Source organism: Rhinolophus hipposideros (genome assembly GCF_964194185.1).
Source record: "Rhinolophus hipposideros genome assembly, chromosome: 7".
In the NCBI taxonomy this organism is placed as follows: Eukaryota; Metazoa; Chordata; class Mammalia; order Chiroptera; family Rhinolophidae; genus Rhinolophus; species Rhinolophus hipposideros.
Genome location: NC_138053.1, coordinates 16,052,653 through 16,076,109, shown reverse-complemented (window position 1 = coordinate 16,076,109; position 23,457 = coordinate 16,052,653). Strand labels below are relative to the sequence as shown.

Sequence of the window (23,457 nt, the reverse complement as noted above, 5' to 3'; positions counted from 1 at the left end):
ATATTCTTACGTTGAACTTATAAGTGTACTATATTTTATTTTTCAATATTACAATGGACTCATAAACAAACCTCAAGAACTCAACTGGATTTTTTAACAGCTTTATTGAGATGTGATTCACATGTCATACAATTCACTCATTTAAAGTGTACAATTAAAGTGTACAATTTAAAATGTATACAGATAAGTCCCTGACTTAACGATTTTTTGACTTTATGATGTTGCTAAACAGCTATGCATTCAGTAGAAACTGTACTCTGAAGTTTGAATTTTGATCTTAGCCCAGGCTAGCAAAATGCAATATGATACTCTCTTGTGATGCTGGGCAGTGACAGTGAGATAATTTTGCCCAACTATAGGATCATATACGTGTTCTGAGCACATTTAAGGTAGGCTAGGTTAAGCTGTTATGTTTGCTAAGTCAGGTGTAGTAAATGCATTTTCGACTTATGACATTTTCCAACTTATGATAGGTTTATCAGGATCTAACCCCACTGTAAGTTGAGGAACATCTGTAATTCAGCACCTTTAGCATATTCACAGAGTGGTGCAACCATCATCACAAATCAATTTTAGAACGTTTACAGTACCCCATAAAGAAACCCCACACTTCTTAATCAGGTAATCTTTATACATCAAATATGTTAAATGTACAGATAAGATCAATTTTAAGTTCTTTTAACTGTTCTAATTGTACTCTTCGTAAACTTAGTAAGATTTTAATTGAAATCACAAATATAAAACAGTTATTCAATTACTAACTTTAAATAGGAATCATGAGGCCCTTCTAGCAGGCCAAATTATCTAAACACTATAAATATCTAACTCTAGGTTATTCCTTAACAAAAAATATATTAATAATATTGATTATCAAACAAGTAATAATATCAATTATCTATTTCATCATTTCTATATTTAATTCCAAATCTTCCCAGTCCACTAAAGAAAAATTGTACAAACCTAATTTGGTGTTTGCTTTCTAAGGTAAGCGTGGGGAAATATTTTTCCAGCTAAATGAAGTTGCATATCAACAAGAGATTTTGGCCAGGATTTGAGATCTAGAATCAGAGACACCTCAAACAACTTTTCTCATAACCATGAGTGACAAGCTAAGCCAACTTTTATAGATACTGTATCAAGAGAATTGGCTGTTGGTACCTTAGTGGCAGCTAAAGGACGGGAGTGTGGGATAACCTAGTGGAGAGAAAGGCCCAAGCAATATGGTGGCAGGCAGAGGCTGGAGAGAAAGTTGTACAAATAGAGATTTTATATGGTAAAGGTAGCTGAGGAATTTTAGGACAGGAATGTTTAATACCCTGAGCTGTGATTACCCTCTGTTGTGTCCCAGCCTTCAGTGGAAGTCTGATAGTGTTATATTTGCAATATTGAAGCAGGACAACTGGGATAGCCAAGAGTGATGTAGGGAACCAGGAGGCTGTAGATGAGAGTAGATGAGAGTAGTGGGAGTGGATGCAGAAGCAGCCAGTAAGGGTTGTTGAGGGGAGCTCTGGACTGCAATAAGTGGGATAGGCTTGGGCCATGTAATTTGGATATGAAAGGAAACGGTGATTCCAGGAGGACAGAAGGCTTAAAGAAACCCCAGATAGCAGAAGCTTAGATTAAAAGAGGATGTGGCTCAATGCTTCTTAAGAAAAACTCTACTCAGGAAAAGAGATGATGGGTTATTTCCTGTCATTGTTCCTAAGAAGGCTAAGTCACTGAATATCTCATTTGTGCTGAGTTCCAGAATTCTATAGTTGCATTCCGCTACTCAGCACCTCAGCATCCAAAGTAGGCTTTCCATCCTCTTTTTCAACCAAAGCTAATGAAAGAAGGTGCAGCTTCTCATATCATTAATGGAGAAATGACTCGTTTAACTGTTCTAGTACCAAGTGCCCTGGAATTGTCTCAGTAACTCCAAGAATTTTGAATTTCGGTCTTTCTAAGTACACAGACTGTTTTCCTAATTTTTTCATCAGGGTTGCTTGTTTGGCTTCATAATCCTTTGATTTGACTTTATTCAAAGATTTAGAAAGAATGTTATGTAGAACAATGCTTAAATGTCCCCAAACATGAGATCTGTTTGGTGACGTTAAGTCAAGTCACCGGCTAAAAGAAAACAGGAAACAGTTAAACTGGCTACCGCCATCGTGAAGACTCAAACATCGGGCCTTATTTCCCACTTTTAATAACTGTTCATTACCCCTTTGTATCTAAGTCAGGCCAGCACTTTGAGCCCCAGAGTGCATATAAACAGAGTTTTGAGCATTAGTGTTTCTAAACTGCCTTCTATTTCCCCCTTGCCCAGGTGTATAATTAGTAAAGGGATGAGAAAGAGAAAGAGCGTGGCATGTTTCATGCCATTGTGCCCTGGCTGCTGCGAGCTCTTTCATTCAAACCACCAGGGCTGGTCCTGGCTGTCCCTGACAAGTGTCTGTAGCCAGAAAGGCCGTCAGGCCCTCTCAGAAAAGTCAGCAAACTCTTTGGCGAGAGAAATTTTAAAAACCTAAATGGCAGCTGGAACTCTTCCCCTTAACATCAGTCAACAGTTCAGTTGACCACAATTTAAACTATGGCGACATTTTATAGCTTGCTCTGTGGTGGGATTCCTATTACTGATAGACTGGACAACTCACTGAACATATGTGTACCTTCACAACTACTTTGGGCCTAGGGCACGTGGGTGGACACTTACATGAAAAGAAACACGTTTTTTCTGCGGGAGAAAGAAGAAACGTTCACACAAATTTGAGCAGAGCTATAGTAGTAAGTTTGCTTCTTTCTTTTGTCAAGGAACACAGAGTCCTCCACATTGCCCATTCTCATATGAAAAAGCCTTTCCCCACAGGATGGAGAAATCCTTCTGGGCCTCAGCACATAGCATGTCAGCTGCACAGGGACAACCAAGAATGTGGCATTCCTTGCAAAAGAAAGGAAATTCATTTCAATAGCGCATCTCAACTCTTGTATAAAATATACCAAATTTTTCCCCAAAACAATAGTAGGCTTTCTACTTGAAAACATTTTGAATTTTTTTTCCCTATCTTTATATAATTGTGAAACCAAGTAAGTAAATATGGTGTTGTGAGTTGGATTTTGTGTGCCCTCCAAATTCATATGTTGAAATCCTAATGCCCAGTTCCTCAAAATGTGACCTTATTTGGAGATGGGGTCTTTCCAGAGGTGATCAGGTTAAAGTCAGCCTATGAAGGTAGGCTCGAACTCAATATGACTAGTGTCCTTGTGAAAGGGGGATATTTAGACACAGACGTGCACATACAGCAAATGCCATGTAAACATGAAGATAGCCATCTATAAGCCAGGGAGAGAGGCCTGGGACACATCTTTCCCTCACAACCTTCAAAAAGACCCTATCCTGCCAACACCTTGATGTGAGGCTTCTCCAGAACTGTGAGACAATACATTTCTAAGTCACGCAGTTTGTGGTACTTTGTTCCAGCGGTGCTAACAAACTAATACCTATGGCCAAACAATAAGCTTTCCTTCACCCCAGTCAAGACAGTCCGTAATTTAGGTTTCTGCTCCAGAATCACAAGCTCAAATGCCAGCAGTGCCCAAGCAGGTGAGACAAAGCAGTGAATCTAGCTGCAGGGACTAACCAGGTTTGTTAAAGGGGATTGAAGCAAACCAGAAAGTAGACAGAAACCGGCTCCAGCCAGTGGTTGCCATGCAGAATTATAGGCCTAGCGTTGTCAAATAATCTCACTTTTTTCACAGAAATCCAAAATGCAGATTTTTAAAAAAATGTATTAAAAATCTCCCTATTTTTAAATATTGACTACTAATTAAAAAATATTTAAATATTGTTCTGACCAAACACCACATGGGCCAAATAAAATTCGTTTGAGGCCCAAGTCAGCCCACAGTCTAATAGCATTTTGAGGAGAGATTACACAGGATGTTCTCAGAGTCGGACAGCAATCTGGGAACTTCATTTCAGCCCAGGACTTCATTTCCAAGCCTCCCTGCAAGTAGGTGAGTAGTTCCGACCCATGGGATGTCACCAATAGAAATGAAATACGTCACTGCTGTGCTGAGATTGGCAACTATCTGAGATGTCTTCTTTTTATTCTCATCTCCTTCCAGAACAACCTTGGAGGTACATACTTGACTTGACAATTTAAGAGGTCATGTTTAATCTGACAAAGGCAAGGATCTGGCCTGTGAAGAAAATTACAAGCTCTACACAAGGGATACTTCTCCTTGACTCTGACCATGAAAGAGAGAACAAGAAAAGAGACAGAAAAAGTTGCCTTGTAGTAAGATAGAAAATCAGGGTGTACCGTTCCAACCTCCTCCCTCAATCTTGAGGAAGAGAAAAAATACGAGTTAGGATTAAATTCCCAGCTCCCTCTGTGAATGGGCACAGAGTAAGTAGTAGAAGGAAGTAGAAATGATCCCTTGCCCAAGTACATCTAGGAAGGATTTGCTGTCCTTTCTGAGGAATTCATTCCCCACAAGAGGTCCACTCAGAAGCACATAGCACATGTTTTGATGGCCAAGGTGTGCCTCTGCCTTCTGTCCAGTGCTTTTTCCCTCTAAAGATGGTGTGGGACAGTGGCTACTACCGTGTTCTCTGAAAATAAGACCTGGCCAGACCATCAGTTCTAATGCATCTTTTGGAGCAAAAATTAGTAAAGACCCGGTCTTATTTTACTATAATTTTATAAGATTGGGTCTTAGATAAGACCGGATATAATATCATATAATGTCATATAATATCATATAATATCATATAATACTGGGTCTACTATATAAGACCAGGTCTTATATTAATTTTTGCTCCAAAAGATGCATTAGAGCTGATAATCCGGCTAGGTCTTATTTTTGGGGAAACACTGTAAGTGTTTGCACTTCTTTTTTTTCTCCAAAATTATACCATTAACATAATCATTGTAAAATTCTGACTGAATAATCTAATCAGACATAGCTGTACTTCTGACCCCTAGTTGGTTACAGAGCTTAATGAATAATGACATTATTAGAAATGTAATATATTTTCTGGATACTAGAGAATGCCACAGAAAGGCTGGGTCCCTCTTGGGGTCTTGTAACTTGACCTTTGGACTCTTTCAAAATTCCTATTCTTGCCTAGATATAAATCCTTGGGTTTTGTGACTCTTAGATGAAAACATTATTAACTTGCCTTTGCTTGCTTATCTACCATCTTTTACTACTCACATGGGTTTGTGTTTGTCATTCCTCTCTCTGTCACCCTAAAGGCTTTTGCTGACTACTCCCTCCCACACCCCACCATCATTTCTTCTTCCCGGACAAGCCCTTATCTCATAAAGCTGACTTCCCAGCACTTCCAACATTTTCATACATTTGTTTAGGTCTTCACATATTGTAAATTCCTTGAGGGCAAGGACCATACATTTTGTTTGTTGGTTTATTCCAAGTACCTACTACACATTGTAGCCTTTTTAATTGATTGCATCTATACAATTTTAAATTAATTATACATATACATTATAATTGATGATACTTCCTACATTTCTACATGTCAAAAATAAACCTTTCATTAGGAAATAAACAAGTTCATTTAGGTAAGGACTGGCGTATATAAACATAGAAACTGGTTTTACCTTTTGCGTCACTATCTGTTAGTTCATTTGTTTTTTTAATCATACAATTTGACAAATGTAATGGCATTAGGGAGTTATTTATTATTATTATTAATTATTATTTAGACCTTGAACCACGTGAGTGTTTATCCCATATGTTGACACTTGCAAACTAATTGTAAAGTCAAATAAACAAGTAATGTAGATATTATCTGCGGAAAGCCTCCACCTAGAATACAGGATGTAATAGAAACAGAACGGGGGTGCATATTATTCTTGTAGACTTTCCTCACTCAGCTGGAAATTTTCCTTTGTCATTTAAACATTAACTTGAAGAGACTGCATTTTACATAAACATAAACCTGTTAATCTTCCTTTCTGATGCAACTCAAGAACGTTGTGTTTCACAAGTCTCTGCACTGTTCCCAATACTTCTGAATAGATTCCCTGGTCAAAAACTGAACACAGTAACATAACCTGGTGGCTTCTGTTTGTTCTTTGACACTTCACAGATCTGATATGTCTAGTGTTTTTGCTCTTCTTTGTACTTCTGAGTCTCTAAATTTTTGCTCCAGGGATGACTTGCTAATGGGTATTTGTCAGGCCATTTCGGCACAGTCTCTTGATCCATTTAGCAAAATGTCTTGGAGTGGTTTGGGAGTGATTGGAGCGATCTGAAGGCTGGGAGGTGATGGGGAAACCAGCGGAAGGGTAGGGAGCAGAGTGTCTGATTTAGGATCAGATAAGATGTACACCTTCAGGGGGTTACAGTGAGGATGCTGGAAGATCATACAGAGCCAGGCAAGAAAAAGAACCACTAAGTAAAAGAGATTGATCAGGCCTCAGTCCTCAGAAAATGGCTGGCAAGAATGACACGGAAAGCTGGAGTAGTCCGTGTAAAAAATGTCCAAACTTGTAGAGAGTTTTTATGACTGTTTGAACCGGACTGATGACATATGCCAGAGAGCAAGATCTCAAATGCTCCACAGAATAATCGTTTTGCAATTTCTTATATGCATTTGAAATTAAGTAAACAAGGTAAGGAAGATTACAAGGAGGTAGGAGAAAGAAAGGCCAGGATTGAATTACAAACTAGTTAAGATTATACGCTCTCATACTTTAGAAGGAAGGGTCTCAAAGGGGACATTGCAAAGACGCGTTAACCTAGATGCACAGAAACAATGGACAGGGCTTGCTTAAGGCAAAGATAAGCCTTTTAGTGAAGGAATTATATTCTTGGGGCATGACTACTCACCATGACCTGCCCAGTGAAAAATTTATGATCAGATCACCCTGTGAGGTTACTTCCCATAGAACCAACTCCTTCTTCTTCCACACCAGCTAGCAGAGGTTCAAGGTGAGTTTCCACTTTGGGGAAAGGTCAAGAACAAACATGAGCTCTGGGCATAAAGAAGCCAACAATCTTCAGGCCATCTCCCCAGAAGTAATTAAGGGACTGACAACATGGCTGACAGCCGAGAATAGCACAAAATGCTTAGGGCTTCAAAATTCCATTGAGGAGCAACTTTTCTCATTTCTTATTAGGAGGGAAAAATCTAATGCTTAATCATCCTTAGTTACTGGAAAGGGGAAAGCAATCCGCAAATGACTGTGTCCTTAGAGCAAACATCTAGGATGGAGTTAGAAGTAGGATAGAGAACTGGTATTTCTCATGCAAGTATTTACCTGAGTAAAAATGTATAGCATGCTACCCACTCAGTAAGGCATTAACACAAATTCGTTAAAATCAGGAAGCATTACTTTTAAATGGGATTATTTTTAAATACTATACGTGATTACAGCAGTATACCGTATTTCCCCGAAAATAAGACAGGGTCTTATATTAAGTTGTGCTCCAAAAGACGCATTAGGGCTTATGTTCAGAGGGTGTCATCCTGAAAAATCATGCTAGGGCTTATTTTCCGGTTAGATCTTATTTTCGGGGAAACACACTAGATACTCCTAGATGCAATTAGGTGCTTCACTCATTATAACTGTCCTAAGTAAGTGTTTATTTTAAATCCAGTTTAATTTCAGGTGTGTGTAGGACACACGGTTCAAAAAATAAAATGATTACCAGGATTTTGATTAAGTGTATTCACAAAATTCCATTTAAGCTACTGGCATTTTTTCCTTTGAACTTACTGTTTCCCGGAAAATAAGACCTAACTGGACAATCAGTTCTAATGAATCTTTTGGAGCGAAAATTAATATAAGACCCAGTCTTATTTTACTATAAGACCCCGTCTAAAATAATATAATATAATATGATATAATATAATATAATACTATAATATATAATATAACATAATGTAATACAATACTGGGTCTTATATTAATTTTCACTCCAAAAGATGCGTTAAAGCTGATTGTCTGGCTATATCTTATTTTTGGGGAAACACGGTACCTCTGGCAAAGAAGATTAGACTACTCTCTGCTTATTTTTTTTCCAATCATTATTAAAATATACTTGATATATAACATTCTGTAAATTTAAGGTGTACAACAAGTTAATTTCATACATTTATATATTGTCACGTGATTGCCATTGTAATAATAATTAGCACCTCTATCATGGTACATAATCATCATTTCTTTTTAGTGATTGGAATAATCAAGTTTCAGTCTCTTAGCATGTTTGATAATTATGAAATAATATTTTTGTCTATATTTATTATACTGTGCCTTACATCTCTAGGGCGTATTTACTACCAGTATTTGTTGCAATTTTTACCCTTAATATCTGTCCTACCCTGGCACACCCTGCCCTGCTGCCCAACTCCTGGTAACCACCACTTTACTCTGTTTTTGAGGTTGGCTTTTTGAGATTCCACTGTAAATGATACATATAGTACTTGTCTTTGTCTTTCTCAGTTAGCATACTGTGCTCAAGTTCTTTCCATGTTGTTGCAAATGGCAGGATGTCCTTTCTCATGGCTGAATAATATTCCATTGTGTGTATATATGTATGTATATATATATATATATGTATATATATATGCCATATGTATATATATATATATATATATCTACCTATATATATATATATATACACCATATCTTCTTTTATCCATTTATCCATTGATGGGTACTTAGGTTGTTTCTATATTTGGCTATTGTGAAAAATGCTGCAATAAACATGGGAGTGCAGATATCTCTTGATAGCTTGTTTTCATTTCCTTAGGGTATATAGCCAGAGGTAGGATTGCTAGATCATACAGTAGGTCTATTTCTAATCTTTTTGAGTAACTTTCATATTGTTTTCCATAGAGGCTGTGCCAAACTACTTTCTGCTTTCAAGTTACCAAAGAAAGATCTTATTTGCCTTCTCTATGCTTCTTATCTCAAGGAGAAAAAATACAGAGGGTGCCAAAAAAAAAATGTATACACATTTTAAGAAAGGAAAAAACTGTATTAAAATGGTAATACAATGAATGATGCAAGCATTGATTTAATTAACTCCATCTTTTGAGCAAATATCACACTACACATTGCTACCATAATTCAATTCAACTTTGAAAAGTAATACTTTGATAACATCTCTTAAAATGTGTACATTTTTTGGCACACCCAGTGTATAAATTTAATCCCTCCTCTGTGTGTTCTATCCCCTTCCACCTATTCAGATTTTAAGTAACTGTGGTACAGCCTTAGGTTGGAAGACTCCACAGGTGATAAATATTCATTTATAGAAAACTATTGACATAGGAAATGTTCACAATATATTTCTAAATGAAAAAAACAACTTTACAACAGTATGTATGTTTGAATACCATTTAAAATTGATAGATTATAGATAGATGATAGATACATAGATAGATAGATAGATAGATAGATAGATAGATAGATAGATAGAAGATAGATAGATAGATAGATAGATAGATAGATAGATAGATAGAAATAGACAAAGAATGACAAACAATACAGTTGACCCTTAAGCAACACGAGTTTGAACCACACGGGTCTCCTCTTATACAGGGATTTTTTTCAGTAAACACTGTATATGTATTTTCTCTTCCTTATGATTTTCTTAATAACATTTTTCTCTAGCTTACTTTATTCTAAGAATATAATATATAATATGCATAACATACAAAATATGTATTAATTAACTGGGATTTTTATTGGTAAGACTTCTGATCAACAATATATTAGTAGTTAAGCTTTGGGGGAGTCAAAAGTTATATGTGGATTTTTTTAACTGCACAAAGGGGAAAGGGTCAAGGGTCAACTGTGTATCAGTAGTGATTACCCCCTAGTGGGTGGGGGGAGTATATATTTTCTAATTTGTGTGCACAGATTTGAATTATATTTGTAAATTAATTTTTAACTATTATTTTCAGGAAAATAGTACACAGAGAAAGTGAGTAATATAGAGAAAATATGCCATAAGATCCAGTTCCTTTTCTAAAGGGAGCCTGCCAATTAATCTCTGAGCTTTGAAAAAGCCAGCCAGCATAGAGGAAACTCAATTAATTACTAATTCATAAGATCCTTAAGATAAAAACAGCTCAGTTTACTCATGTATTATTTGTCCCATTTTTCAAGTAGAGAAATAGACATTAATGGCTCAAAGTTCCATGGCTCATGTGTAGCAAAAATGAAAATGATACCCTGATATTTCATATCCAAACACATTCATCTCTTCATTATAAGGGGCTGTTCTAAAGAAGATGAAGTAAGAATAGAAAACATGGAAGAAGTGTCATTGAGTTTGACCAGAAGAGAGGGCAGAATTTCAGCTAAGAGGTAAAGGAATAGAAAATGTGTCCCAAGAAGGAACAAAAACACAGCAGTAAAAAAAAGCAAGATCAGGGAACAATAAACAGGGTACCAGCTTATGTTAAATATAAACACTCTTTATGCTTTGATATAATACATTGAAATTTTTAAATTAAAATCTGGTTCTAAATATGACAACATCGCTAAAAACATTTTCAATGGGGATAATAGTAGTACCTACTTCATAAGATTCTTGTGAAGATTAAATGATATAACATAAAACATTTCACAATTACCTGGCACTAGTAAGCATTCAATAAAAATTAGTTGTTATTACATTTTATTTATCATTAAGTCAATAATACAGTTTCTTCCTGGCATTCTCTAAATGCATTATTTTAAAAACATGTTTGTAAAAATCATTAAAGCTTTTTTCTTTTCTTCTCCTCTTCCTTCCTTCCTTCCTTCCTTCCTTTCCTTTCTTCTTTCTTTCCTTCCTTCCTTCCTTCCTTCCTTCCTTCCTTCCTTCCTTCCTTCCTTTCCTTTCTTCTTTCTTTCCTTCCTTCCTTCCTTCCTTCCTTCCTTCCTTCCTTCCTTCCTTCCTTCCTTCCTTCCTTCCTGCCTGCCTGCCTGCCTGCTTTTCTTCCTTCCATTTTTCATTCTCTCTTTTTAACTGGTCCTTCTGGAGACAATACCCTGGACTTTATTATTTAAACTTGAGAATGGCAGCAGAAATTTCAGGTCATACTGGCTGGGCAGGCAACCAAATGAGAAGTCAATGAAGAAAGAGGCAAATCATGAGGGTGGCTGTTTGTTTCCACTACCGGTAAACTTAGATCTCTATCCACAGCCTTTGGTTTTGAATAATATCAAAGAACACTTATTTGAATAACATAAAGGAATCCATTTGATGTGTATTATGACAACAAACAAAATGATACTTAAATACCCCCAAATCTAGAAGACATAAAACTACATATCAGCTGATTAAAGAACTAACTTTGTAGAGGCAAAAAAAAAAAAAAAAAGGCTCTTTTTTCCTCTGGTTCAATGATTCTGAAAGTGTGATACTCCAACCAATAGCATCAACATTATGGAGACCTTCTTAGAAAAGCAAAATTTTATCCCCACCTCAGACAATTTGAATCAGAAATTCTGAGGTCCACAGTCCAGAAATCTGTGTTTGGTCAAGCTCCCCAGGGGATACTGGTGCACACTAGAGTTTTAGCATCTCTGTTCCCCTAAGTCAACTTTTACACAAAGACACAGTCCCACAGAGTGTGAAAAAAGCATGAACAAATTGATTTTCATCATCCCCATGCTCTCATGACCAAATCGGGGAGAAAGGAAAGGATCTTTAGGCAAGATGTCGCTAAGGGTCAGTTTCTCTAGCCACTGTAGGCAGGTGGAGGAGCTGGGTGGGTGAAGGCATGCATACATCCAACAAGCCTTTAGGGAAACTGAGTTTGACCTTGTGACACTGGCAGCATGAACTGGGTGTGTGTTCTCATGCATCTTGCGATTTCAGAGAGATGCTCATGGGGCCCTCACTCCCCCGGGCTGCCTGCATGTATCCTCATTTTGACAGGGGTAGGACTGCCCAGTTATGCCAAGGGAAGCCAGGCATTCAGAGAAGGGGCTGCCAGGCAAAAGGGATTCTCCAAGTCTTCTAAAACATATGTCAAAAAGTCAATCATGCATAAACATTTTAAACAGAACATTGGTACCCAAACTTAAACTGCTATACTTAACCAAGTTCCATCAGCCTGTTTCATATTGAAAGGATTCAAATACTTTGAGATTCTGGCATCAAAGATAAAAAGGCTCTTTGTAATTGGTATTTACCTAGAGGGCCTTGGTCCCATCCAAAGTGATCTTCCTGGGGAATTATCACAAAAACAAACTGAGGGCTATAATTTTAAAATGTTCCCACAATTGTACCTTCGTGGAGCTTAAAAACTTGTTTGAAAAATATTATCAGTATAATCTCTACCAATTATAATATGGTTTCTCAGAATCATTTTTAGGGACATTTTGTGTAACATTCATGAAGCAATATATCATAATTAAATATAAAGGTGACTTAGGTTTTTTATTTAATTAGAATATTTCTTTAAATCTGGAGGGAAAAAAGGGAATGATATGTAAGGGCTGTTTCTTCATTGGTAAAATGACTACTTTAATAATAAAAAAAAGCACTGAAGAATAAGGTGTTCTCACTACGGACATTATGAGTAATGAACAAAAATACCACAATCTAACTCTATGTAAATAACATTGATGCTATATATAATATTCTTTTTCCATCTATGCAGATATTTCCCAGTTATGTTCTATGTGCCAAAATAAAACCATTTTTAAATTACTTCCTTTAAATGACATCACCTTCTTTATTTCTTCTAAGCTTTATATTTACTTTCAACTAAAGTATTTTTAAAGTTTTAGGCTTCCCTGGAGATTGAGAAAAGAGTTAGATAGGGGCTGAAGGAAAAATTTTTTAATTTTATAAAAACTATCAAATAGATGGAATTTCTTCTGATCTTTGTTTGCTGGTACATTTGGTACAAAAACAAAACAAAACAAAAATCATATATGTAAGTTTATTAATGGAAGGAGAAATGTCTCAGTTTTGTATGTGTATTGTTCTTATTTTATGAGAACTCTTCTGACTCACTCCAACAGCAGGTATTAGGTTTCTTGGTAAATTCAGGGCTTTTTTGAGAATTTGGTGCTTATCTAATAATGGTACTTTTAAAGAAAACATAATTCCCGTTCAAATATCATCAGATTCATTGCTTTTACAGGATAATTTAAGTGTGATATAAAACATTAAAATTTGGGGGTGGCCAGTGAGCTCAGTTGGTAGAGTGTGGTGCTGATAAAACCAAGGTTGCCAGTTTGATCCCTGCATGGGCCACTGTGAGCTGCGCCCTCCTCAAAAAAAAAATTTTTTAAAAAATTAAGATTTAAGTTTCCCTTGTTAGTCTTAACTTTAACTAGTCTTAGCTTTAAGCTTGATGGCTTGAAGTAACAACATACTGAGCTCTTTCATCTTATGGTGAAAACATTTTCACTATTACTTCCACAGTTTTTACTACTTCTTTTTTTGGAATATTGGGGAACAGTATGTTTTTCTAGGATGTCTAGTCATTGTTTTTCAATCTAGTTGTGGGGGGGCGCAGCTCAGCTCCAAGTCAAGTCATTGTTTTCAATCTAGTTGTGGAGGGTGCAGCTCATTGGCCTATGTGGGACTCGAACAGGCGACCTTGGTGTTATGAGTACCGCGCTCTAACCACTGAGCCAACCAGTTGCCCACCAGCGGCCCAACTGCAAGCTCAAGCCAGCCATAGTTTTCAATCTAGTTGTAGAGGGTGCAGTTCACTGGCCCATGTGGCAATGAAACTGGCAACCCTGTTGCTAAGAGCTCACCTCTAACCAACTGAGCCATCCAGCCAGCCCAGTTTTTACTACTTCTTGATGTGCGAAGAGCAGAGTAAGCAAAAAATGAAATGTATCTGTAGGGAAAATAGCCTTGGTCAGGCTCCCTCCCTGACCAGCTGCTGGCCCTGAACCGGAGACCTGCCTGTCCTACGCAATGGAACTCAGCGCAGGCGCCATCCAACTTAAAAATATACTCTTATGCAAGCACTCTGGCTGTTCACCACCTTAGTTTCTGTATGGCATAAAGGTGTCGGGCTGTTTCATAAGGTGGAGCTGTTTCACAGCTGAGACAAGACGGGGGCTACAGGCTATATCCAGCGATGGGGCTGATTGAGCCCCATAAGCCTGAATAAAGTATGTCTACTTTGCCTTCGGCTCCACAAATCTTCCAGCTCCCCGAGGAGCACACACCTTACCCCCGAGACTCAACCCACCCGGACAGTCTCTCTCTTTAATTCCACAGGCTTTGCCATCTCCAGGTCACCATTCTGTCTCATCTGCCTAGAATTTAAGGAATGCGACTTTTCTTTTTGGCTAAGCACATTATCTCATCTAATCTTACCAAGAAGCCATTAAGGAAGTTACTATTTTTATTAATCTCATTTTATAGATGAGGAAATTGAAGCGTAGGAGTATTCAGAAACACCAAAGCCTGCATGCTTTCCCACCACACAATATTAACCAAAGATAGAGGTGCCTCAAGCAGTTTGTATTCATGGAGTATACACCTACCACTCCCAAACCGTAAGATCTACCGCATGTATCCTTCTTCCCAAAGACTTTGACTTTTCACAGTATTTACCTTTTAATAATGGTAGTCATGAGAAAGAAGAAAAATCTTGCTTCTTAGAGATGATTTGTAGTTGTATTATTTAGGATTAGATTTGGCTGTATGTGACAGAAATTCCAGAACAATGGTGGCTTAAAAAAGATAGAAACGGTTTCTGTCTGATGTAAAAGCCTAGAGGAAGGCATCTCTGGGCTGCTAAGGCAGACTGTCAGAGCCAGAGACTCAGGCCTCCTCTGCTTTATTGCGGTATCAGTCCCAAGTTTACACTACGGTCCAAGATGGCTATTGAAGCACCAGCAATTACATTTGAATTCCAGCCTGAGACGGAGAAAGTGGGGAAAGGGCATGTCTTCTCTTTTCAATGATGTTTTCTAGAAGTTGCACATAAAATTTTGTCTACCTTAAATAATCTGGCCAGAACTAAGACACATGGCCACCCCTGGAGATAAGGGAGGAGGAAAAGTTCTCTTTATTCTGGTTGCCAGGATGCCTGCTGAAAGCTGATGCTTATTATTCAGATCATGGCGACCTGGAGAGCAGATGCCCACAGCGTCGTACGCTATATATAACCAAGTCTTTTACTTTTTTAAAGAGGAGCCAGGAATCTGGATTTTTGCATGAAATTCACTGATTTTTAAATATTGCCAATTGATCAAAATATTTTGAAAAACAGTGTGGGCCAAATAAATCCCATCTGTGTCGAGCCTGCAGGCTGACAGTTTGCTTCCTTTGATCTAAAATAATTGCTGCTTTAGATTTATTTTCAATCAGAGAAAATGACTGATTGAGGATTACAACATGTAAGGTATCACGTCAAGGCTGATGAAGGACAAAAATATATAATTTCATTGGAACAAGAAAATGTCTGATGTAAGAGATGGGGTTCACGACGAGAATTGAAAAAGAGAGGTTGCAGTCAGTAGTTTTAGTTTTATTTTGTGTTGGTTTGGATCCAGTTCCTTTACCTGACCCCAACACTGTATCTTATTCCCTTAAGGCTTTCCTCAATAATTAGTAGTTTCCGTTCCTATTTCAGTTCACCCAAGTAAATAACTCTGTCCCTAGAATACTGTATTCATAAAATATCTCTTGGAAATAGCAAATATTCTCTTCCTTATTTTGTTGCTGATGTCCTATTTTACTGAAAAAAATTGCTCTAAGCCTTCCTTTACATGTGCCAATCCTTGTAAAGTTAACCATACGCACATATTTGCCATAATTTATGTTTGAAATTGACCTATTGTCCTCAAAAGCATGTGTGATAGGACAGAAATTACTAATACGTAAGTTTTGACAACTTTCACTACTGCTCGTCTCAGAAGTAGAGAGCTGAGATGGGTGAAGCCACCAAAACCACTCAGTCAATTCTCTTAGAAAAAGCAGTGAGAGGAGAGTATAGGCTAGTCTTCCCTGAGGGACAAGAAACAATCCTCCCACTGTCCCCTGGGGCTGCCATAACTGGCAGACTGGAGTCAAGACCAGCTGCGTCATTTGCAGGGCCCAGTGCAAAATGAAAATGCAGGGGCCAATGTTCAAAATTGTTAAGAATTTTAAGACAGTGACAGCAGAGCTTTAGATTAAGCATGGGGTGCTTCTGAACGCAGGGTCTTCTGTGGCTGCACAGGTCTCATGGCCCTGAAACCAGCCAAGACTGTAGTAGTTGACTTACGGATACTCTGGCCAGAGAAGTGGCAGCAGGAAATCAGGGCCCAGAGACAAAGGGGGAGGGTTTTAACAGGGGCATTTTGGGGTGAGGCACGGGGACAGTTTACAGTATGAGGGGGGGAAATGGAGGAAAAAAGATAAAGGTGTTTGTTTGTTTGCTTGCTTTAAATGTTGTCATGATCTGTATGTCTCCCTTTATGGTGTTGAAGAAATACAAGTGAAGAAACAGTTGTTTTGAAAGGATGCTCCAGTCTGTAGGACTCTGCTGCCACGGAGGGACTGAGACTTGGGGATCACAACTGTAAAACCATTTCACAGTTATTAGTAATGTCACTGATTTGGGGATCGCTGCCACTTTTAGAGTCATGGTAGTTTGTCTGCATTTATGAACTGTGAGAAAGAGAACACTATGCTTGACTGACTTCCTTCCTTCCTTCCTTCCTTCAACACATGTGAAGTCCTTCATTACCTTTCAATACCAAGCTTAAGTATTTTCACTTAACTCGTGTTAAAAGTAAGCAAACAAAGGATTATTTGGGTAAGCAACCAAATGAGTATTTTCCTCATATAATTGTAAAGAAGATCATAATGGACCTTATTTGTTCATAGCTCCTATGTCACCTCATTCACCAGAAGCTATGTTCAAGGATAAGTTCTTTCCGTTGTCTTCTTGACCTGTTCCCCTCAACTCCTGTATACCCTTTCATCCATCGCTGACTTCCATCTTCACTCTTTTCACTATACCCTCTAGAGCCCCAATGCCAATGCAAACAAATGTTCTCACATCATTAGTTTCCTCCCAGAAAGTTCCATTGACCTCCTTGCCTTGAGTAATAAGTCACTTTTCACGAAAAATATAGGGTTATATTGGGTTCTAAATATCACATTCATACTGTCACTTTTTAACATGAATCTTTGAGATTCATGCCACCTGCTATCCCTCCTAGTCATTGGTAACCACCTATTTCTGGTCACTCCTCCCTATTGAGGGGCATCAAAATCTTCAGCGCTTTTGTCCCTCCACCAAACTCATCCTAAAAATGTCTAACTTTGAATCAATCAAACCATGTACCTCCTCTCCTACACCTCCAATGCTAGACTACAGCAGAAAAATCACACAAATGGCGGGATTATTGCCACTGAAAACATATGGTCTCCACCTCACTTAGGCTTCCAGTCCTATTTGCCAGTTCCTTGGAGATGTCTGGTGAATGTTCTCTCCAAATCTTCACAAGACCTACTGAAAATATTCTTCAATTTCCTCATGCAACCTGTGCTGATACTGACCTCTTTTCTCTTAGAAATTAACCTGTCTTACCCCATAGGAAAAAAAATATTGCTCTTGAGTATGGACTTTTTCCATTTCCTACCTCTATACAGCAATCCGTTCTGGAAGACCGTTCGAGTTCTGAAACATTCAAAAACAGCCGACAGCTAGGACTCGGGATCTTGCACTCAGCGGAAGCCACGTGACATGGTTGACTTCCGAGGCGTGTTCGAAAACCAAAGCATTTACTTCCAGGTTTATGGTGTTTGTAAACTGAAATTTTCATCAACAGAGACGTTCGTAAACCAAGGTACTACAAAGAAGTCTATAAATGCGTCCACCCTTTGGTAAAGTGATTGCATCAATGGTCCAAATTAATGGTTTCCCTGTTCCATACCCTTTGCCCTGTAATTTTGTAGTCCCTTCCTGTTCTGTAGACCCTGGGCTTGGCTGAATGACTTTCTTTTGTGAAGCTTGAAAAAGGACTGTGTGTCTCCGCCTTCTTCTTTTATTTTATTTATTTATTTATTTATTTATTTTATTTATTTATTTATTTATTTATTTATTATTTATGGGAACCCTATCACAGCGTCTAGGAGGATGAGGATACGTGGAGCAGAGCTGAATTGTCCTGGCGATGACCAGCCTTGTCCAGCTAGCCCCCGGTCAATCCCTCAGCTGGCTACAGATATATGAACAAGCCCTAAGACAAGAATTGCCAAATTTGGTCCAGTGGAACTGCCTTGTTGACCTGCAAAATAATAATAAATAATAAATGGTTGTTGTTTTCAACAACTAAGTTTGGGATGCTTTGTATGCACACCAGCTAATACAAACTCTAACCTCCCTCTCCCCATTTTCAGAAAAAGAAGTAAACGTTCTTTTTTTAAGGCCAATTCTTTTATTTGCTCTTTATCCCATTCCTGCTGGTATGCTTTCAGATCTCATCCTTTCTGATTATATCTCTCTATGTTGCTCTCTTTTCACCTCTGACCCTACTACATAAACATGTTTAACTCTCTCTAATTAAAATAAAGCAAACATACATAAAAATAAACCTGTCTTCAGCAAGTTACTGACCTTTTCTGTCATTCCTTCCATTTATATTTCTTGAAAAAATAGTCTATACTGACGTATTTGTTTGAGTTCTCCAGAGAAACAGAACAAACAGGGTGTGACATTATCTATCTATCATCTATCTATCTATCTATCTATCTATCTATCTATCTATCTATCTATCTATCTGTCTACCTACCTAATTTTAAGGAATTGGCTTATGAAATCTTAGAAGCTTGGTGAGTCCAAAATCTGATGGGGTAGACTAGCAAGCTGGAGACACAGGTAAGCACTGCAGTTCAAGTTCATGGCCGGCTGCTTGCAGAATTCCTTCTTGCTCATGGGAAGTCGGGCTGTTCTATTAAGGCCTTCAGCTGATTGCACAAGACCTGCCCACATTATGTTGGGTAATCTGCTTTACTAAAAGTCCACTATTTGAATGTGAATTTGATTCCAAAACACCTGTAGAGAAACATCCAGAATAATGACACACCAAATATCTGAAAACCATGGTTCAGCCAAGTCAGCGCACAAAATTAACCACCACAAGTTGCTGCAGAATCCATTTTTTGTATTCATTAACTCTTTTCAGTTGTATTAATATACCCAAGCCATTTGATACTATCAGGTCTTCTTCTTTGTCCTTTTACTTTATTTATAGCCCTGTCTGCTAGATTGCTTCCTATCTCTCTGACTGCTGCTTTTCCATTTTCTTTATGGCACCTCTTCCTATCCCTGCTTTTTAAAGGATACTTAGGGTTGTGCTTCCCAGACTAACTAGATCTTCTCATGTACTAGTGGTTTTAACTACCAAATCTACAATAGATAGCCCTCTATTCTGAGTTTCACACATTCATTAATTTATTCATTTAAGGTATTAATAGTGTATCTATTTTATTGAGTATTAAACACTATGGGGGTTTGTGGCAACCTCTAAAATGACTCCCAAAATCTCTGGTTCCTGTTACTCATACCCTTGTTTTACCCCTCCCCTGGAGTGTGAGCTTCTAATGAACAGAATACAGTAAAAGTGATGAGATGCCACTTATGAGATTAGGTTGCAAAAAGACTCTGGCTTTTGTCTTGTTCACCCTCTCTTGTCCTTTCTTAAGGCTGTCTCATTCTCTCTTTCTTAGAGTCCTTACTCTGGGGAAGCAAGCTGACATATTGCCTGTGAAACCTTACAGAGAGCTTCCTGTGGCAAGGAACTCACATCTGTAGTCAACAGCAAGGACCTGAAGCCTGCCTGCCACCTGTCACTTGAGTGAGTTTGGAAGCAGATCTTTGCCCAGTTCAGTCCTGAATTGACTGCAGCTCTCTCTGGTAGAGACCTTTATTGTAGTCTTGCAAAGAGCTCGAGTCAGAGCAACTCAGCTAAGTTACATCTGGATTTCTGACTCACAGAAATCCAGAGAAAATATTTATGTTTTTAGGCTGCTAAATTTGGGATAATTTGTTTTACAGCAATAGATAACCAAAACAGGGTTACCCAGGGTCCAAAGCCAAATAAGAAATGGTCCCTGAACTCAATGATCTTCCAGGCTATTAGGGATGATAGCAAAGTGGCCACAATCACAGTACAGTACAATAGGAACGTAAATGGCAAGTGGTAGAAGCACAGAGAGAAGAGAATATCAATCATATTTGAAGGCTGAAGGATTCACTCAGCAGATTTATTTTGCCATTGGAAATGGGGAGAAAAGATCATGGGATACTTGAGGAGAAAATGAACATTGAGAACATCTGGAAAATATAGTTGAAGGATTTGGAAAAGAGACAATGGTATCTAGTGTGCATTTGGGTTTGGAGATAGTAGACATATAGGATCTTCAGTTAAAGTTGGAGTTTATTTTTCAAATGCTCTTAGCAATATGGATATAGTAGAAAAGTTGATGGTTGAATTTTGGATTTCAGACAAGATAAAACAGAAAGGCAAAGGATCGAGGAAGAAAAAAAAAATAATTGAGATGAATAGTGAGACAATTCTAGCTCATGGAATTTAGGTTGAATATGGAAAGAAAGACAATCAAAGTTGCTGAGAATTTGGGGAAAATGCAGCCGATTCTGACCTTCCATCAATCACTAGGGATAAAGCAGTCAATGCTATGTTTGGTTTGAGCCTAGGTCATGCCTTAGTTGGAGGAGACTTCCAGTCAAGGGTGAGAAAGGAGTGGTTACCCAGGAGGAAATCATGGTACCATGAAAAGAGTGAATGGATGCTTTAAAACAGAGACTGTTGGTCCCCTACAACAGTCTCCATTTCTTCCAGAGTAAGAGAACCCCTAATTTATAGGGAGTGGAATAACAACTACATTTCCTAGTTTCCTGTATTTAGGTATGGTCATGTAACTAACGAGCTGATCAAAGGGATGTGGACAGAAGTGGTGTATGCAACTTCTGGACTGTGCCCTTCAAGGGAGGGAGTTTCATTCTATTTTCCTTTTACTCTTTTCTGCCAGGAATGTAGTTATGGTTGTGAGCCAACTTGGACCATAAGGAAGAGATTACATCCTAGGGAGGACAGAACAACAGAAGGAGCCTGTAATCCCTGGATGATCTCATAGAGCTATTATAGTCCTACACAAAGGATAATTAAAGTACATTTTTAAAGGCAATTTTAATGTAGTTCCCTACATTATAAATGGATGAACCTATATTTCAACCAATTCAGATGTCCAGTAAAAAAGATAAGCCGGGAATATAAATGACCTTAGCATAAGACAGAAAGTAGTAAGTAATAAACAGAAACACGGGTAAAAATTAAGGATACGGAGAAGAATCACCTCAAGCTAAGCTGTGTGGTTTTAAAAGGTTAAAGTTTCTGATCGGTGACAGACTCCAGACTATGCAGAAGCGGTGGAACGCAGGCCAGGGAATGTACCTACACAGTTCATTCTTCCATCAGTGGCTCTAGAAAGCAATAGTGACGGTAGCATGGCAGTGACAATTTGCCCATGCATCTCACTCACCCAAGGAACAGTGGGATCCTGGTATACTTACTTAGTCGTGGTTTGGGCTGATGCTTCTTGAAAGTAATCACAGAAATTTAAAAATTCTGGGGTGGAAGAAATCCTAGCCACCAGAAAAACCTTCTGCTCCCATGCGCTTAAAAAAAGTAATAATTCCAGAGATGCTAAGTAAGTTTTGCAGATAGGCAGTGGAACCCAGGCCTCCCAGGCCAGTGAGGGTTGAGGGTTTGTACTTCATTTTGTCAGAATCCCAATGACGCTTGTTTGCTTTCTGCAGCAAAAGTACAACCTCAGGTTGCTATTTGCAATACCCTCTTTTATTTTTCCACGAACACACAGCACTCTTTAGCTTTCAGAACATTTTCACTTGTTTTCTCATTTGATCCTGACGATAATAATCCTGTGAAATAAGAGGGGAGGGTTAGTACCATGCCCATTTTACTGTTAAAATTGAAGCTGCACGTCTTCCAGTGACTTTCCCATGGTGAAGAGCTGGTCACTGGCTGAGGTGAGCGAGTATGATGCTCTTATCAATCGTCCGCTTATTTTCCTGTCATTTTTCCAGCCTTTCTGATTATTGGGGAAAAAATATTGTGTGGCTCATGATGCAACTGGAGGAAACTTCAGATCTACTAGTCACATTTCAAGCGCTCAGTGGTCACACGTGGCCAGTGGCTACTCTATTGGACAGTAGAGCTGATACAGAACATTTCGACCATGCCAGAAAGTTCTATTGGACAGCCTAGAGAGATTTCGGAGAGATGCCTCTTTTCTACCAATCCTCAATCTAGCCCTCTGTGTATAGTGCAAGCCTGGTCTAGAGACTGGTCCCCACGCGCTTCCATTTCCTAAAAGGAGATTTTAAAACTGGTGATGCCAACAGAAACCGTCTGGCTTACTCGTGCTAAGAAGGTAATGAAAGTCCCAGATTCTTCCACAAAAGTCAGTACAGCCAGTGGGCGGAGAAAAGGCCGCCGGAAACCAGACGCCCAGGGGGAAAGAGAGGCAAAGGGGCGGGGCTGAGCGCGGCCGCTCGGGGCCGGGGCTGTCACGAGACCGGAGGCGGGGCCGCGCACGGCTGGGCGGGGCCACAGGAGGCGGGAGGGGCCGCGCGCCAGCCCCGCCGTGCGTGCTCACGTGACGGGTCCGCACGGCCCCGCTCGCGCAGTCGTGTGGGCGAGCGAAGATGGCGGCCGAGAGGGAGCCTCCTCCACTGGGGGACGGGAGGCCCACCGACTTTGAGGAGCAGGAGGACGGCGAGGACCTGTTCACGAGCACTGTCTCCACCCTAGAGGTGAGACCGCGTCACCGTGGGCGCTGCGCTCCGCCGTGCGTCTCTCTTTTCGGTGCCTTTTCCTGGCCCCGACCTGTCCCTCCCCACCCCCGAGTTTGCAAGGACCCGGTCGGGGGACACCTGTGACGCGGGCCACCCCTCGGGTACCTGTCAGTGGGCTGGAGTTGGCCTGCGCGGCTAGGCCTCCTCACACGAGCCTTGGGCGGGGGTCTGATGCCCAGAGCGGCATGGACCCCGCGGAGCATCGCAGCTCCCTTGCCCCGCTCAGCTGGCCTGCCTCGGTGTCAGATGCATTTATTTCTTCTTCCGGACCCGCGGTCCCAGTAAATGTGACCGTTCTCCCCGGCGACCTCCGCAGCACCTTTGGAGAGTTGCTTGCCTTTCCCTTCCCGAGGGAGGGTGTGCCCCTGAAAGGGACCGAGCAGGGCGGTGAGCCCTGCGTGGCCCCGGGCTCTGTAGGGAGCGTGGGCATGCACTTTTCCCGGTCACGGCCCTCCGTGGGCTGCTGGTTCCCCGTGAGGGTGGTTCCTCCGTGTCGGACTGCTGGAGGGGGAAATGCATGTGACCGGTTTCGTCTTCCGCGGTTCCTCGACTTTTTAAGGATCACGGTGTTTGTAAAATATAAAGTTGAAGGGAGGGAGTAGTCCAGGACACTGGTTTTTCTG

General features: G+C 39.6%; 1 protein-coding gene across 7 annotated transcripts in view; it reads left to right on the top strand.

Moving 5' to 3' along the window:
• The first annotated feature begins 22,588 nt into the window (after nt 1-22,588).
• SNX2 (sorting nexin 2) overlaps nt 22,589-23,457 on the top strand; it is a 53,300-nt gene continuing 52,431 nt past the window's right edge. For 2 of the 7 annotated variants that reach the window (XR_013993618.1, XM_081053308.1), the window contains exon 1: nt 22,589-22,792. Coding sequence is in view for 3 of the 7 variants with exons in the window: in XM_081053308.1 (XP_080909434.1) it covers nt 22,685-22,792 (108 nt within the window). In the remaining 4 variants the exon portion in view is untranslated. The remainder of the gene's footprint in view (nt 22,793-23,457) is intronic. The other 5 variants (XM_081053310.1, XM_081053309.1, XM_081053311.1 and 2 more) reach the window with 4 other exon arrangements.